The sequence below is a fragment of the Bos grunniens genome, chromosome 5, assembly GCF_055505025.1.
Source record: "Bos grunniens cultivar Pamir isolate PY7600 chromosome 5, Bosgru_T2T1.0, whole genome shotgun sequence".
In the NCBI taxonomy this organism is placed as follows: Eukaryota; Metazoa; Chordata; class Mammalia; order Artiodactyla; family Bovidae; genus Bos; species Bos grunniens.
In genome coordinates, this window is record NC_141169.1 from 71253724 (window position 1) to 71272437 (window position 18714).

At 38.8% G+C, this 18714-nt stretch overlaps 2 protein-coding genes across 7 annotated transcripts in view; both read right to left on the reverse strand.

The window, feature by feature from the left end:
- Positions 1-2704: 2704 nt before the first annotated feature.
- MTERF2 (mitochondrial transcription termination factor 2) lies at positions 2705-8320 on the reverse strand. 3 transcript variants are annotated; one of them, XM_086401162.1, is made up of 3 exons: positions 8238-8320; positions 6215-6311; positions 2705-4188 (listed from the first exon to the last, which is right to left on the reverse strand). In XM_086401162.1, the coding sequence occupies exon 3, from the start codon at positions 4128-4130 to the stop codon at positions 2973-2975; it is 1158 nt and encodes a 385-aa protein (XP_086257288.1). In that variant the 5' UTR covers positions 4131-4188; positions 6215-6311; positions 8238-8320; the 3' UTR covers positions 2705-2972. The 3 variants fall into 3 exon arrangements, with proteins under 3 accessions (XP_086257288.1, XP_086257289.1, XP_086257291.1); XM_086401163.1 differs by having other exon boundaries at positions 6215-6334; XM_086401165.1 differs by lacking the exon at positions 6215-6311.
- A 2266-nt stretch (positions 8321-10586) lies between these two features.
- CRY1 (cryptochrome circadian regulator 1) overlaps positions 10587-18714 on the reverse strand; it is a 95777-nt gene continuing 87649 nt past the window's right edge. Inside the window, exons 8-13 of one of the 4 annotated variants that reach the window (XM_086401157.1) lie at positions 17725-17876; positions 17287-17489; positions 17088-17183; positions 12617-12688; positions 12432-12535; positions 10587-10785 (exon numbers count right to left, since the gene is read on the reverse strand). In XM_086401157.1, coding sequence (XP_086257283.1) covers positions 12432-12535; positions 12617-12688; positions 17088-17183; positions 17287-17489; positions 17725-17876 — 627 coding nt within the window. In that variant the 3' untranslated portion in view covers positions 10587-10785. Of the gene's footprint in view, positions 11516-12431; positions 12536-12616; positions 12689-17087; positions 17184-17286; positions 17490-17724; positions 17877-18714 lie in introns of all 4 variants that reach the window. The other 3 variants (XM_086401158.1, XM_086401161.1, XM_086401160.1) reach the window with 3 other exon arrangements.

Sequence of the window (18714 nt, forward strand, 5' to 3'; positions counted from 1 at the left end):
GATCATATTTATTTGGCAGCTAATTGCATTCTGCCACAGAAATGAATTTATACATAAATTGTTTAAAGGGAATAATGTAATTTGTTGTTAGAGCCTTTTTTTCCACAGAGGAAATGAAATTTTGACTCTAGTGTTTTATGTAAGGGTATCTCCCCCTGCTATGTTGTTGATTTTGAGTATCTAAAATTTTACTTGTAGGAAGATCTGGGTTAAGAATGCAAGAATGGAAAAAAGCAGAGGTTCATGGGCTAAAAAGTAATGGACTAGGATTTGGTCTAAAGGAAGATAAAGCTGGTATACTGCATGTTTGACCATGAATGTGGATTTTTTTAAAACTTTTCTAGTTAGACTAAGCTACAAATGTATTTTTATAACCACAACTGCCTCTGGTTTGCTAGTGTACTGACAAAAGTTTTTATTTATTTAATTGAAGGATAACTGTCTTATAATATTGCATTGGTTTTTACACAAAGCTTTTTACATTAATGGCCACAAAGCACACAAGGCTACTCAACTCTGCTAAACTTTCTTAGTTTGTTCACTTCCCTACTCCTCAAAATGACTTTCATTCCCCTGCTTCCTACCCCTCCTGCTGTACTCGCTTTCTCCTATTCTAAATCTGTAAAAAGAGGCAACCAGACAGCAACTCTTCTGCCTCTCACAATGCACACTCCTCCAACCTGCCTGCATGTGTTCCCAATGCTCTGTGGGCTGGGCATGGGCCAGAACAAATGTCTCTGCTCTTATCCAAAGTAAAGCCCACTTTCACTTCCTCAAGGACTTTAATCCTTAGTATTAATTCGTTTTCCACCTATCATCCATCTCTTTCTCCTTGGGTCATACCCACTGACATATAAACATATTCCAGTATTTCCTTTCTTTAAAGAAAAATTACTCAATCTCATTACCTCCATTTTCTGCTTCCATTTACAGCAAAATTTCTTGAAAAATGATATAGTCCCTGACTCTCATCTCCTGTTCTCTCAACCCACTCCAGTTGCCTTCTTACCTGTCTCATTCCACCAGAATCACTCTTGACAGGGCCAACCAATGATTTCCAGATCCACTGGTCATTTCTTATCTTAGCTGACCTCCCCATGGCATTCGATATTATTGAAAATGTCCTTTTCTCTTGGCAGACTTACTCTGGTCAACCCATTCTAGACCTGGTCTGCCGCTACTACAAATTTATCCTCTTTCTGGGCAGTCTCATCTAGAGCTGTAGCAGATAAGCAGATGATCTCCAGGTATCTATCTCCAGTCCTGATTTCTCACAACTCCAGACTTAACTATTTTTCTGTTTGAAAACTCTGCTCAAGTTGGGCATCTCAAGATTGACATCGATAATTACCAAGGAGACCATATAATGAATAATGCATTTCAAACTGAGACACTTTTGACAGTGAAAGAGAACACTGCTGATAATTCTGTCAGGGCAGCAAGCATAAACAAAAATCTGCCAAAGGACTTCCCATCACATTTAGAATGAGATCCTGTTCCTTAGACCTGTGCTGTTCATCTTGTGTCACTCTGACCATCACTTAACTCTGCCCTGACTGTACTGGCTGCCATGCTCCCCTTGAGCAAACATTTCTGTACGACTTTGAATGAGTGACTTAGCCTCTCTGTGCCTAAGTGTCCTCATCTGCTAGAACAATAAACAATGGTACTCTCAGCTCTTTAGAGTTGTAAAGCACAACATGCCTAGCACTTAGTAGATGCTGCAAAGAGATACCTTTCAGTCTCCTAACTAAGGAACTGAACAGATTTGGACAGTAAGGGTTACTTGCATTTGCTGAATGAAGAAATAAAGTGAAGATGTGGTCTACATTTTTCATAATTTTTCATTACTTAAGGGCCTTGCACATACACTGCACATGTTTGAGTGTCAAGAGTCAATTGTTTGTGTATTTGTTACATAGTTCAAACTCCACTGCTGAAAGTGAGCCAGTCTATGTGGGTAATACTTATCTTGAAACAAAACTTAGAAACTTAAAACCTAAATAAAATCAGTACCAACCATCACACACTTAACCTTTCATATGTTACAGTCAGACCTGGATTCTTGGTTTCCTTAAAAGCTGTACTTAAAATGAATATGAATTAGATCATTTTAAATTTAAGGAATTTTACAGAGACGATTTCATAAAAACTCCTGAATTTGTAGTTGGTACTCACTCTTGTAGCATGTCAGGTAGGGGTAACTTTTTCTTATGCCAACTCATAAGCAATCCTTTTTCTGTTCACAAGGTTTGAACAGAAGAGAGATCTCAGTAAATCTGGGCTCTGGCACTTAGCAGCTGGATGGTTCTCTAAGCTTGATTCCTCATCTGTAAAAAGGGGAGAGTAATACACGCACACAGAAGTGTTTTATGAAATAAAACCGTCAATTTTAAACAAACTGACCATATAAATAAGTTCTAACTATTCCTTATGATGGGTAATACTTGGTTCTCAAAGATACCTATTCCAACCTGGAGATAAAATCAACCTCCTACACCAAAACGTTTTAGAAATTTGGTAATGTTTCACCAAACACTAACTACAGGATTCAGACCATAGTGGAGTGATGTTTCAGAGCTGGTGGTAAGAAAGAAGACTGGGTCTGCATCCCAGATGAAATGTGCTATATCAATAAAAATGTATCCATAATTTGAATGAAGAGTGCACTTTTCAGTTTCTAAAACTATTCACTTACAAAATATCACACTTGTACCATTTAATAGTAGTTTTTGTTTTTGTTTTAAATAGCTCAAGGAAAAATTACAAACTTTATTAAAATAAATGCAATTTATATTTTCAAGTATAGCAGCTGAGTCAGAGATCATGTACTTAAGAGGTAATTTAAACACAACTCAGAAGCTACACAGGTTCTTAAAATTACTGGTACCCACAATATTCCTGAATCACTTAAGTTTTTGCTACTTGGTTTCACTCTGCACTGGTAAAAAGAAGCAACATCAGTAAGCAAGTTACTCTTCAACATTTAATGGTGCCACAGGGTTAAATAATGGCCTTCCTTTTTTGGCCTGAATTTTACCAAAGTTAGCCTCAAATTCTTTTTTTGTTCCATTTATATTTGCTAGATGTCCATCCTTTATTCCATAGCCTAAGGAATTCAGTTTCCTTATCCTGTATTGTACTATTTGTGGTGTTAATTCAAGAACCATTGGTGTCTCTCTTATCTGAGCTATGGAAATTCCTTCTTTCAATAATCCCTGAATTCTCTCCTCCAAAACTGGAACAGAGTAATACAAAAGGGCAGGACATTTCAAAACCAATTGCTTCAGGTCATGATCAGTACATTTAAAAGCATTTTTAGAGAAAGACATACTGTTCTGTATACTTCTTGGGCAAAGCTGAAAAAGAAATCCTTTGAGTTTGGAGAGAAGCTGGAGAATTTCAAAGTTTGTGAAACCCTGCTTCTGGAAAAATTCTAGTGTTTCCTTTATAGCTGCAGAAGAATTTAACAAAATAAATGGGTTTTGGCTTAACAATTTTAGAAGCCAAACTTTCATGTTGGCCTCGGACCCACCTAAATTTAGATAACTCTCTTGGAGAATCTTTATCATTTGCTTATTCTTCTCAATAGGATTATGAAAAATATTAGATGCAGTAGTCAAAAATCTGCTAATGACCACATTTTTGAGTCCCAACTCTTGAAAGAACTGAATATTCAGCTTCCGGTTTTCCTGGTCTTTAACAGTAAAGAAAGATTCTGGAAACTGTTCTATTAACTTGACTAACTTTTCCTCGTTTTTACAGACCAACTGCCAGAGTTCTCTTTGGGTGTTAACAGCAGTTGGACTGCAGATAATTGCTTCTGGGCAGCGTTCCAAGATACTGGCTACAGCAGTCTCACTGGCACCCAGCTGTTGTAAAATATTTGCAATTTCTTCAACATAGGTTTCATCCTCCAGAAGTACCCAGCCTTTTAATCTTCGAATTTTCCTGATGTCAACTGACAATTTAAAGAGCTTTTCTACTGTCTTTTTATTTTCTTTCTTTGACTGACTATCAGTTGTACAGGTGAAGAATGCTAGAAAAGGTCTGTATTTTGGAGCTGATAGCCTTTTTCGGAAAGAACAGAGTCTGCAGGGCTGGGATCTCATCAGCAACTTCCACAACATGGCTGCAATCCACTGGCTAATTGCCACCGTCCTGAGACTCCAAATGTACAAATCATACCTGTAAGAAAGAAAATACAGGTTCTCTTAGAATACAAACACAAACCTGAGCTACAAATACTAAGCACGGAAATAAAATGGACAGATCATACAGGTAAACTACTCATGTGGAGTATTAAACAGAACTGTTTAAATAACTGATGAAGTAACTGTCATATACTGCTTCCCATCTTAAACTTAATAAATACCCTCTTTGAACTTTGCAACAACTTGTGAAGTAGTTATTTCCATTTAACAGATCAGTAGCAAAACCACAGGGAGTTCAAAGATTCACAGACTTCAAATGTTATTTTGACAAAAATTTCGTTTCTTACAACTCTGTTTCTGTCTAGGGCATGTACATTTATACACACACTCTTTTTTTTTTTTTAATGTTTTTTATATTTTAAAGTTGATGTCTAGGTAAAGCAAATACTTTTTGAGGGGGAGAGTCAATTTTAATTTTATATTGTATTTTTTGCTGAATAGCTATTATCCAAAATAAGCCACTGATTTTGTTTTGTTTAAAAATGAGTTAATAAATATAATACTATTTTATGAGAATTTGTGACAATCTTTTTTTATAAATCCAGAATTAAGTCTCAGCCAGGTAAAACAAGGAATACCATGTGACTGCCCGGTGAAGTCATCGGAAATCATATTAGCTGTGGACTGTCATGGTGACCATGGCTTATTTCACTTAGCATAGTATAGCATGTGTTAGGACAAATCAGTTAATTTTAATTGGTCAAAGAGTCAGGGAAGTATCCCTTTCCTTTAGGATTCCTACTGCTTTTATGCATCAGATGAGAAGATAAAAATTCATCCCTATTTCCTTCTATATTACTGTTTGAATCTTAAAAGCCAGCTCCTTTAATTCATTTGAAATTTCTGGCTGTGAGCTGAGAATGTAAATAGACTTTATCAATAGTTTAGCTATATCTAAGCACCATTTTTAAACAATCCTTTCCTTCCCCATGATTTGTGATGTTTCCTTCGTTATGTCGTATTAAATGTAGCTTCTGTTTCTAGCTAGCCTGCATCCTTGTGCGTGCGTGCTAAGTTACTTTAGTCGTATTGACTCTTTGTGACCCTATGGACTGTAGCCCGCCAGGCTCCTCTGTCCATGGGATTCTCCAGGCAAGAATACTGGAGTGGGTTGCCATGCCCTCCTCCAGGGGATCTTCCCCACTCAAGAGATGGAACCCGTGTCTCTTACATCTCCTGCACTGGCAGGTGAGTTTATCACTAGTGCCACCTAGCAAAAATAGTAGGTGGCACTCCCCCTACTATTTTTGCAATTCCCCAAAGGAGCCAAGTGGCTAATTTCCGGCCTTTGCTTCATACTTGGCTCCCTCTGCTAGACCATCCTAAAACAATCTCTAGTCAGCTCATTCTTTCACACCCCTCACAAGGATGTCAAATCTCAGCTCAGACCTCAGCTTCCCCCAACACCCATTCTCTCTCTCACTATCAACCCAATACCCTTGTGTCTAACTAGTACAAAAAAAGGAGTGCAGTTCACCACACCAAACATAAACCTTCTGCTGTTCCCCTTTCCCTAGAGTCACACCTTTCATCTTCCAGATAATTCCTGGTCTTGTGCTCATCCCAGCCTCTCTAGCCTGAGATCTCTAGAGCCCTTCTTTCTCATGTATTCACTCTTCAGTTGAATCCTCCTCTCTCAGGTTCCCATCCTTCACCTCAATGGCTCCTTCTCTCACTGCCCCTCCAGCTAAAATTATTTTTCTCTTCCCCTCAGTTAATTCTTACACAGCCTTTCTCTTCATTTCCTCTCTTCCCATTTACATAACTTCCAATAAAGACAACTTTCATGTGATTAAAGCCAATGAGTAGTTTTAATTCCTCTTTTGGCATCTGCAGCTTTCAGCACAGGTGACCACTTTCTTTGGGAAATAACTCATACCTGACTTTCAAGACTTCCCACTCCCCTGGTCCTCCTTCCTTCCTCTGTTTCTGACCACCCTTTATCTGTCTTCTCTGCAGGCTCATCTTCAAGGCTTGGTTCTAGGCACTCCTCTTCTTACCTTAAGAGTTTCTCCTCAGAGATCCTGTCCTTATCCAGGGCTTGTTAATCCACAGAAACTTCATTCCAGCTTCTCAAAATGTAATCTTGTCACTTCCCTGCAATAAACTTCTCAATCACACTTTAGGATAGAGACATAAAGTAAATGTCTACTTTACCGTGGCCTTTAAGGCCTCTGTGTCTTAGGCTCTGTCATCACCAAAATCTCCTGTCCCCCACTGCCTACACTTAACTGTACCAACCCCCTTTCAGCCCTTGGCGCTCTACCTGTTCCCATCACAGGGTCTCTAAAGACTGAGAGCTGTTCCCCATGCCCACAATCCTCCTGTCTAAGTGTCACTTTCTCAGGGAAGGTTTTCTGCCCTTCGTGAAAAGATGAGGTGCCAGATAGGCTGTCTTGGCACCGTGGACTGTTCCTCTGTGTGCTTAGTTGCTCAGTTGTGTCCAACTCTTTGCAACCCCATGGACTGTAGCCTGCCAGGCTCCTCTGTCCATGGGGATTCTCTAGGCAAGAATACTGGAGTGAGTTGCCATGCCCTCCTCCAGGGGATCTTCCCAACCCAGGGAATGAATCCAGGTCTCTGCATTGCAGGCTGATTCTTTACCATCTGAGCCACCAGGGAATGCCACTTGTCATAGCTGCAGCTGTTCATGTGTGATTTCTGTCTCACTCTCCATGAGGACAGGGATGGTTTACTGCCCTGTTCCTATGATAAAATGCTTCTCTACCTTTCGCCTGACTGGCACTGCTGACTCTAGGATGCATGCCTGGGCAGATGACTTTCGTGTGTGCTCTTCCCCAACACGCTGCTCTTGACCCTACTGTGGCACTTATACTCCTGTAAGTTCTTCATTCTTTCAACCAGTTTTTTGGGGTTTGTTTGTTTAGCTCATTCTCTGTGACAGACATTACGCTAGGCACTAGCTCTTCTGCTAAAACATTCTTCATATCTTTGGATCACAGACCCATCAGAGAATATGGTGTGAGTCAGAGGCTCTCTTTCCAAAAAAAAAAAAGGACCTATACTCACAACATTTTGCAAACAACTTTAGCAGGATTTGTGAGCACCCTGCAGTCTAACTATGAATAACCTGCACCAGATTACAAACATCTGGCAGACAGGGTCTGAGTGCAGTTCTACTTTATCCCCTGTACCCAGCAAAGAACTTGGTCCACAGATAAACAAAGTATCTGTCAATGGAAAAGCAGCCACAAACCAAGTGCACTACAACTTAAAGTAGTGGGTAAAGCTGTGGGCTGCCTCGGCCTAGTTCTGGATCATTAGTTGTGTTACGACTTGGGGAAGTCACTTTTCTGTGCCTCAGTTTGAGCATCAGGAAAGTGGCAACATTCAGTGTTTGTCAAGGTTACAAACTGGGTGATTGTGAAGATTAACACCATGAATCAGAGTATTCAGAAACTCATTAAGTCATCACAACAACCTATATTAAAGATGAGTTAACAGGTCAAAGTAAAGTACCCCAAGGTCGCTCAGCTAAAAAAAGACCAGATCCCGCATTCAAACCCAAAAGCTTAGCTCGAGCCTGCTCCTGGCCCCGTGCTCTGCCCATAGTAATAATCCAGGTAAATATTTGTTAAATCACAACGTGGGCTATTTTTCTGATGCTTCATTTTTCTTAAGCATTTTGGGGGGCGTGAAACCCACTTCTGTAATATGCACAATTTTCATAATAACGGCCCACTCGACGAACACTAGTAATTAAGCTCGACTGTGACAACACATATGATCTGCTCAGTTTGAAATTAACCCCAGTTTGTAAAAAAGAAAAAACGAGGGCCCAAGGAAGACGGTGTTGGGGAGAGACCGAAAACCACACATCCGTCATGTGGGGCATGCGCTAAGAAAAATTTCCGGCCGGCTGCGCCCCGGCGTCCACCAGCACCCTGGCCAGCCAGGCGGAGCTGAGGCAGCTGACGGGGAGTCTGTCTTCATGGTGGGCAGCTCCCAACTCCAGACTGCAGCGGCGAGCACCCATAGGTGTGCAGGACCGGGACGACTCACCTGTCAAGTGTCCGCTCTGTACACGGCACGAGTTCCAGGTCTCCAGCCGCCGGCCAATTCCCCACAACAGCGCTGACCCGGCCACCTGTGAACCCGCAGACACGCCCAGAGCCCCCAACGCAGCCAATCAGGACGCGAGGCAGAGGCTACGTGACCCCTCTGACGCAGCGCGGAGGGGCAGGGTGGCGGAGTTCACCCCGACCGGCTTTTTAGCTTTGGCCAGCAACTATTGTCGCTGGCATTCTCACGCCTTTGCCCTCTGTGTAGTTTAGAGAACTTGGAGTTTGTCTTTTTGTCCCTTGGGGAATGTCACAGCCCGTGAGAAGAAAAAAAGGTAGAAATAACTCAGAAACCGCTATATGTTTAAGCTGTAGCCATTCAGAATTTCCCAAATAAGCCTACAGATAAAGAACTAATTTACAAAAGAAATTTAGTTTAAAAAAATCCCGAAACTTCTTCGGAACCTATCTAGCCTTCCTGTCCCCCGTCCCCTGCCAACCCAGCAGTCAGCTACAGTGCCTCATTCTTCTTTAAAGAAGAATTAAAGAACTTGAAAGAATTAAACTGCCTCCTGACACTTTAACCCAAATACTAGCCTTTTCAGATAAACTGCTTGGTGGTTTATATTCTGATTATTACCGGTGATTCCAATCTCATAAACAAATCTCTCCCTAAAGCCAGGCTCAACGTCTGTCCCATTTACTCTCATATTTATCCATACACATATTTATGGCATGCCTATTAAGTGTCAAGCATTTGTAGCAGCAATGACAACACAGAAGTGCACCAGACAAGGGGGAATATGGAGTTCACATTCTGGTGGAGGACAAAGATATTAACAACCACTGACACTATTAACTGCAACTATAATAGAGTTAAATGTAAAGGACAAGGTGCCAAAACTGGGCTAGCTGTCCTATGCTGGGTGTGGAGTTGGGAACAGGAAAGCTGTGATTTACCCGGGCGCTAGGCCCCTCCCTTTGTATTTCATAGTATACTGTGCATACTTCTAAAAACAGCCTTAACACAAAGGACTGTAATTCTTCTAGATTGCCCTGTCTCCTTGTGGAGTGAACTCACTGTGGATACTGATGAATTAATTTTCCTATCAACAATGCTTGGCACATGACAGGGACTTGGGAAATGCTAACCAAATCTTTGAGTCTAGCCTTATTACCTAGTTTGTGCTCAACAGCCTTTGTTGAGAGGGTGACAAGTTGTACTTTAATTCCACAGAGTAGCAGCAAGAATCCTTACTCCTTGTTTCTAGATCAACTTTGATCTCCAGGATATATGAGGTAGGGGAGTGTTTGTCCAGTAACTCTTCTCCCTCTGAGTTACCCCCACACAAAACCCACATTATTTGTGGCTTTACTGCACTCTTTCCTGAAATACTAGGATCTGGGGTCCAGACTAACTGAAGTGTGTCACCTACATCTGGGTCTGATACCTAGGTCAGGAAGATCCCCTGGAGAAGGAAATGGCAACCCACTCCAGGATTCTTGCCTGGGAAATCCCATGGACAAAGGAGCCTGGCAGGTTACAGTCCATGGGGTTGCAAGAGTCAGACACAACTTACCAACTAAACTACCACCACAGAAAAGAGAAGGAAGTTACAGAATGTGAAGTCGGGCCTTAGAACTGCATGCCAGTCACTGGTCAGGAGGGAGGGAGCAGGAATGTGCATTAAGGAGCTGGCAGCTAGTACCAGGGCTCCACAAAATTGTATGAGGAATGACAACACAACCCTGCACATTGTAACCAACACTTGAAACTGACCAATTTAGCTATGCCAGTTGTCTTAAATAAATGCCACCCAAAGTTTTTTCCACCCTAAGTATTTAAAGAATTCACTTCTAGGACCATACAATCAGACAAACACCTGAATAGCAAAATGGAATTACCAGATTAATAATAGTTATGATAACAATAATTGGCAGCTAACCAGAGTTGCAACATGCAGTTATGCAGACTCTGCGCTGCACAATTCAGGGGGCTACACAGCATGACCACCCTATAGCTAACATTTATCGACCATCTTTACCACATGCCAGGCACTAGAGTTGGTCATGGACAGGGAAGCCTGGCATGTTGCAGTCCATGGGGTCGCAAAGAGTCGGACACAACTGAGCGACTGAATTCAATGAACTGATGAAGCAGATACTATTCTCATCTTCATTTTATAGATGAGAAAAAAGAAGGCACAAAAGGTTAATAACTGTCCAAGATCTCACAGCCGATAAATGGCAGAACCAGGCATTCGAATCCAGAGCCCACACTCTTAACTATTACACCATACTGACTAATTCACAGTTGTAAGCCCAATTACTTGAAAAAAAATCTCTTTGGTTTTAAATCTTTCTTATAGATATGTTTATTTTTAAAAGTACCAAGTATTTAGAAGATAGTACTCTTACTTAGAATAATTTTGAAAAGTATTTTACTAAATTATAGTAGCTGTTTCTTCTTTCAGAATGGTGACATGTAGTTTACAGACTCTGTTTCTAGTCTGTGATCACATCTCACATACCAAAGCTCTCCTCCTTACCTAAAACAAGCAAAAAAATTTTTTAAAAGAAAAAAAAATCAAGTACACAAGATTCCGTATATGCATATACTTTAATAACATAGTCACACTTTAGCTGTAATTGAACAAAGAAAGGGAGAACAAAAAGAACTTAACATATGATACTTCCACAACTTTGGGTCAAAACAGGCATACATGAAGTTTTAAAACATATATTATCTACGTTAACAGAGGCTATAACTGCTAATTTTGATTATGCACATTTTTTAAAACATTATTATCAAAGAGTGTAAAGTTAGACCAAACAATGATGTCAAGAAAAATTCTGTCTTAAAATTTTAACAAAGTCTTTTAAGAAAGTCTAAAAACCTATTTTCCCACACTGACTCTCAAAACTTTGATTTTTTGTATCAGAATATCAGTTAGCCACTTTAATTTTTACCATACATGAAAAATTATCAAAAATATATTGATGGGTCTATACTAATTGTGACTATTTATATTTACATTAAGCAAATTCTTTTACCAAGTTCTTTATATACAAATTACCATTTGTCCTATGTCAAATTCATTTAAAAAGTTAAAAACCATGGAAATGTTATTAGAAATAATGCATTTCAATATGTAACTGCTTTCCATCAATGAGGAATATTTTAAAATAATTTAACTGAAAAAGTATTGAACTCCCCACCAATTTCAGCTGCAACAGTATTCCTTCTGAATGTTTTCTGTGATGTAAGGAAAAAAAAAACTGCGTAAAGCTTGATTGCAAGGAATGATAAAAATCTGATGAGTGTTTACTAATCGTCAAGAAATTTACAGACTAATTAGGTTCACATTAAAAAACCAATGACTTTAAAAATGTGAACAGTTCAAGATAACTGAAGAAACAAAAGTCTTAACTGGCAAATGCACTGTATGAAATCTTTTCATATAAATTTAAATCATAAAACAGTATTCCAAAACCAATTGAATTGAATATAGGCATGGCTTTTTGACATTTTCAAAAAGGACCAACATTGAAAAAAAAAAAAGCTACCTATCAGACTGGAAATAATTTAGATTTCAGATCTATCACAATAGATAAATTTATAAACACTTAAGATATGAGGAAAAGTTCACAAAGGGATATTATTAATATCACTAGAAGTTAAAAGTCACTTTAATTGTTTTAGACTCATGGTCACATAGGAAGGAAATGAAAAAGTTGGCTTTTTCTGAGAAAAAATCTGAGCAGAACACCATAAGCTTTTCAGATCTGAAGATCATCAGTTCAGAGGACATAAAACAGTATAGCACTGTGCCCAGTACAGGTGTACTTCTCTTGTCCCAGAATTGATTTTGTAACAATCATTGAAAAATTTATGCCTGGGACTTCCCTCGTGGACCAGTGGTTAAGACTCTGCACTCCCAATGGAGGAAGCCCAGGTTTGACCCTTGGCCAGGGATCTAAATCCCACAGCCACAGCTAAGAGTTAGCATGCCACAACTCAAGATCCCACATGCTGCAACTAAGACCCAGAGCAGTCAAATAAATATTTTTTAAAACTGTATGCCCCAGATTCTCTGGTTTGAAAATAGAGATAAGCTCCATTTCGGAAATTATCTTAATTTATGTTGATTACATACTCTGGCTTAAGCAAGAAATAAAGCTCTAAAATATTTACCTAATTAGTGCTTTGTCGCTGGACTTTAGGACCAATACTCTGCGTGTCCTCTTCCTGACTAGGACGTTTCCCACTGCCAAGACCAGCGCCTGTGGAGCTTCTTCCTACACATTAAAAAAAAAAAAAAAGTATGTTTAAGATAGGAAAGGTGAAAAGCACAATATGCTTGAATGCTTCATTCTTACCTTGCTTTAATAGATGAGTTTGCTGACTGTCTCCATGAGCATAATGTAAAATACCACTCCCTTGAGTACAACCTGTTAGTATTTAAAAGACAGTTTTAAAAGACAGTAAAATCACTTAAGTAAATTCCAAGTTGTATGTATTAAGATTACAAATCTAATTTTTAGTATTTATATTATTTTTTTTAGAATTAATCCACAATGTTTCCTAAGAACCAAAAATCATATGCCCAAATCAGGAAAACTTAACTTGTCCTTAAATTTAGGGACACAGAAATGTTAACTATTCAAAGGAAAAATCACTGATAGTCATTTTGTAAAAAACATTTCTTTACTGGATGACAATGATTAGACACTTGATCATGAAGGCAAAACATAGGGCATCAGTAAGATATACATGCTTTCTTCACCTCCTTCTTTCTCAGCACCAATCTAAAACATACGTCCTTGGAGATAAGAGAATAAATGTCTGTCAGATGACAGCTAAACAGTTCACACAAGGAGGAGACACAGATGAAGGTGCTACCCACCCCACCATCTTCCAAGCAAAGTTTCCTAGTTCCTTTAACTCTCAGTGTTCTTCTCCCTTTTTTCCTATTGCATGGGGAGGCAGGATCTTAACAATTTATCACTTACTGCATTTATTTTTTTCTCTTTCCACACCCCCATTTAGACTCCAAGCTCAATGTGGCTTTTATGTCTTCTGTTTTTTGAAAGCCTCACAGTACCTAGCTACAAAGTGTGTTATAGGCAAATATTTACATAATTAGACTACTTTCAAATTTATTAATCCTACCATAAAACATCGTGTGTATAAATTTGTGAAGCTAAATCATTCCAATTTAACTTGCTAACATGATTAGTTTTGCAGATAACTTCAAATAATGAATACAGATTTGAACTAAGAAAGAGTATGTGCCATCATCCCCCATTAGTTAGGTAACTGGAGTGTGTTGCTTTCTACCCCTCTGCTGCCTGCCTGTTATCTCAGTGTTTCACAGAACTTCTGTCCCTAAAACTCAAGTGTGGAGAAAAAAGGCAGTCTGTGAACTGCGTAAGAAATGTGACAGAACTTTTGAAATGATTCCTTGTTAAAGTTTATTTTAAATCGTAGGAGACTTTGAAAAAGAACATTTCTGAAGTACACTACCATCAACAGCAATAATTTGAATGTAGGCCAAACACATAATAAAATCTTTTGTTTTATAAACACTACACATGGCATTACATTTACAGGGGAGGTCCAGTGATACAGAAAAGAGTATGAACTTTAGGACAAGTTAGACTTGGATCTGAGTCTTAGCTCAGCTACTTACTAACTGTGGGATCTCGGTTAAGTTACCTAACTCTTCTAGGCTTATTTCTCCAATCACAGAATGAGAATCCCACCACCAGGGGATTTCTCCAGGATATTGTGAGCATGTGGCAAAAATCTCCTCATACACAAAAGTAGGCAGTAAGAGATGAGTGCTTTCATTCCTGTTACCCTAAGCTAAGTGTTGATGCTCTCAAAAATATGCAAAATATTTCTGAACTCAGAAGAGTTCAATTTGTTAAAAGATTTTATTCTTAATATCAAATTTTGAGTATCTGACATTAAAAAAAAAAAAAAGACCGGGAGCTGACTGTGACTCAGATCATGAACTCCTACTGCCAAATTCAGATTGAAATTGAAGAAATTTCTAATTTCTAGGGGAAACCACTAGACCATTCAGGTATGACCTAAATCAAATCCCTTATGATTAAACAGTGGAAGTGACAAATAGATTCAAGGAATTAGATCTGATAGACAGAGTGCCTGAAGAACTATGGACGGAGGTTCGTGACATTGTACGGGAGGCAGGGATCAAGACCATCCCCAAGAAAAAGATGCAAAAAGGCAAAATGGTTGTCTGAGGAGGCCTTACAAATAGCTGAGAAAAGAAGAGAAGAAAAGGGCAAAGGAGAAAAGGAAAAATATACTCATCTGACTGCAGAGTTCCAAAGAATAGCAAGAAGAGATAAGAAAGGCTTCCTCAGTGATCAATGCAAAGAAATAGAGGGAAACAACAGAATGGGAAAGACTAGAGATCTCTTCAAGAAAATTAGAGATTCCAAGGGAACATTTCATGCAAAGATGGGCACAATAAAGGACAGAAATGGTATGGACCTAACAGAAGCAGAAGATAATAGGAAGAGGTGGCAGGAATACACAGAAGAACTCTACAAAAAAGATCTTCATGACCCAGATAACCACGATGATGTGCTCACTCACCTAGAGTCAGACATCCTGCAATGTGAAGTCAAGTGGGCCTTAGGAAGCAACACTACGAACAAAGCTAGTGGAGGTGATGGAATTCCAATTAAGCTATTTCAAATCCTAAAAGATGTTGCTGTTATAAGGTGCTGCATTCAATATGCCAGCAAATCTGGAAAACTCAGCAGTGGCTACAGGACTGGAAAAGGTCTGTTTTAATTCCAATCCCAAAGAAAGGCAATGCCAAAGAATGCTCAAATTACTGCACAATTGAACTCATCTCACACAATAGCAAAGTAATGCTCAAAATTCTCCAAGCCAGGCTTCAACAGTATGTGAACCGTGAACTTCCAGATGTTCAAGCTGGTTTTATAAAAGGCAGAGGAACCAGAGATCAAATTGCCAACATCCGTTGAATCACAGAAAAAGCAAGAGAATTCCAGACAAACATCTTACTTCTGCTTTACTGACTATGCCAAAGCCTTTGACTGTGTGGATCACAACAAACTGTGGAAAACTCTGAAAGAGATGGGAATACCAGACCACCTGACCTGCCTCCTGAGAAATCTGTATGCAGATTAAAACTGGACATGGAACAACAGACTGGTTCCAAATCAGGAAAGGAGTACATCAAGGCTGTATATTGTCACCTGCTTATTTAACTTATGTACTCTGCATATCATGAGAAATGCTAGACTGAATGAAGCACAAGCTAGAATCAAGTTGCTGGGAGAAATATCAATAACTTCAGATATGCAGTGATACCACGCTTTATGGCAGAAAGAGAAGAAGATATAAAGAGCCTCTTGATGAAAGTGAAAGAGGAGACTGAAAAAGTTGGCTTAAAACTCAACATTCAGAAAACTAAGATCATGGCATCTGGTCCCATCACTTCATGGCAAATAGATGGGGAAACAATGGAAAGTGAGAGACTTTATTTTGGGGGGCTCCAAAATCACTGCAGATGGTGACTGCAGCCATGAAATTAAAAGATGCTTGCTCTTTGGAAGAAAAGCTATGATGAACCTAGACAGCATATTAAAAAGCAGAAACATTACTTTGCAACAAAGGTCTGTCTAGTCAAGGCTATGGTTTTTCCAGTGGTCATGTATGGATGTGAGAGTTGGACTGTGAAGAAGGCTGAGCGCCGAAGAATTGATGCTTTTGAACTGTGATGTTGGGGAAGACTCTTGAGAGTCCCTTGGACTGCAAGGAGATCCAACCAGTCCATCCTGAAGGAAATCAGCCCTGAATATTCACTGGAAGGAATATTCACTGGAAGGACTGATGCTGAAGCTGAAACTCCAATACTTTGGCCACTTGATATGATGAATGGACTAATTTGAAGAGACCCTGATGCTGGGAATGATTGAAGGCAGGAGGAAAAGGGGACAACAAAGGATGAGATGGTTGGATGGCATCACCGACTCAATGGACATGAGTTTGAGTAAGCTCCGGGAGTTGGTGATAGACAGGGAAGCCTGGCATGCTGCAGTCCACGGGGTTGCAAAGAGTCGGACATGACTGAGTGACTGAACTGATTTTTGGTTAGAACATTTGAAAATTGAGATGATTCAAATGTCCAATACATTCTGACTTCTTCACATGTATTAAGAATATATGTGTGGCAAATAACTATACATATATATCACAAAGAATACCACTACAGACCAGGCTTTGTAAGGAAAAACTCATGTGCAAAAAGACTAGCATCGCTATGCATGTATATGATAAATCTTTGGCCACATTCACAGGGCCTCTGATCTTCTTAATTAATTATCTTATAGTTAATATATACTTAAAGAGAATAAAACATGGGCATTCTGAAAATATAACATCTGAGTTTCATTTTCCTTAATATTGCTATCCTCATTCAGTTTGCAAGATCTTTGACCCAAATTCCACTATATGTAACAATATTTTCCATCTCCATTGTTTTTCAGTCGCTAAGTCATGTCTGACCCTTTTGCAACCCCATGGACTATAGCCCCCTAGGCTCCTCTGTCCATGCGATTTCAAGGCAAGAACACTGGAGTGAGTTGCCATTTCCAGCTCTAAAATGTCACTAATGGAGTAAGGGGGTGTGTATGTGTGTACATGTACGCATATATACAAGGAACCTATTACACAAATTTTAGATAGAATTTTAAAAACATATTATAGTGAGGTACAATAAACAATATATTTTATTATTCATCTCTTTATGTTACTAAGTATAGAAATTTCCTTTTTACTTACTTGCATTGCTGCTACAACCTGGGATATTTTCTCCCGGAGAATATCCCATGAGGCCTCCATTCCCATTAGGATTAGATGGCACTGAAGCAAGAAGACCTAAAGGGAAAAAATTTCCTATTAAGTTATCATCAAGATGAAATTCAAGGATGGGGACATAAACAGCTGCTAAAGAAACAAATCAAAGGCATTTAAGACATACCGAGTCCTCTGTATCGTGAAAGCTGCTGATAGATCTGTTTCATCCTCTCAATATTCAAACGGCTTGCCTCAGCATGGTTCACCATTGGTTTAGGATAATTAACTCCTATCAAACATTTGGCTACCTTTTGAATACCTTCTGGTGCATTCCAGGGATCATAGATATATTTTGCAGGGAAGCCTCTTAGGACAGGCAAATAACGCCTTTTAGGAAAAGGAAGAAAAATTATTAATAAAATGAACTGTAAGCAAATTATAACACACTATTTATTAGCTATGAATGACCCAAATCAAATCAATACCATTTAAATGATTTATTACCCTTTTCCTCATCTCTGCTGCCCATCAGGAGTGGGGAATACCTTAAGTGTTGTTTAAGCATGACAAGCTCTTCCTGGATTAGCTATTCCAAACTGAATAATAATCATCCTTGATTTACCTGATATAGTCTCCATTGGGATCTGTTCTCCTACCAAAACCAACAGGGCAATAGCAGTGAAAGAATTGCTGGAAAAAGGAACTACAAGACAGCCACATCCAACTTCCAGCATTTATGCTCCAATCTGCATCAAGCAGTAATTCTTCAAATACCTTCAGAAGTAACAGTAATCAATTAGTTTGCACACAGATATTTCTCAAAGCAAGCATTTTCCAGGTCTCTGTAGATCAAAAGTCAATGTAAAGAAAATCTAGGACTGAACTATAAAACTAAACATTCCAAAGTTAGTTTCCTTGTCTATGTTCTATCCTATAATGAGTTATTTCAGGGAAAGAAACATATTAGTACTATACAAATTTCTGAATAGAATTTACCATTGTAAGCTTGGCAGTGTTATTGGAAAGGGGAGAGAAAAGTTATTCAAGTCATTGATTTAAAAGGGTAAGTTAGGATATTGGAAGATTTTTTAAAAAAGGAAAAAAAAAAGTAGTAAACACTTTCAAGAAAGCAAAATACTACCAAATAAACCACCAAAAAAAACACTTGGAAGCTTGGTACATTGGTCTACATAATGGGAACAATCAAATACAAATGACCTTTAAAATTTAATTAGAGTTATGGAATTTAAATTTGGGATTCCTTGATCCAAAAGGGAAACAGAATTAAATTATTTTTATAAATTCATTAAGTGTGTGCTATGCATCTACCTCATGTACGACTTGGTGCTAGGAAATAGAGATGTAAAAAAACATGGGATCAGAAAACATGGAAAGGGGAAATTTATGATATAGATAGGAAGGTAAAACGTATTTAAGTCCTCTTATATATACCCATAAGATGATGTCACAAAATGTAGTATGCATCACATTACATAATAAGACTAAAAAGCTATGGTGTTGAAGTGAGGCAAAATGATTTATATTTTTAAATTTATAAAATAAAGATTGCTATTTCTAAGACTCTTCGGTGAATCTTCTACGTGACAGAAAT

Coding starts and splice junctions, on each gene's coding strand:
- MTERF2 (XM_086401165.1), bottom strand. CDS start 4,130: ATGTTGTGGAAGTTGCTGATGAGATCCCAGCCCTGCAGACTCTGTTCT.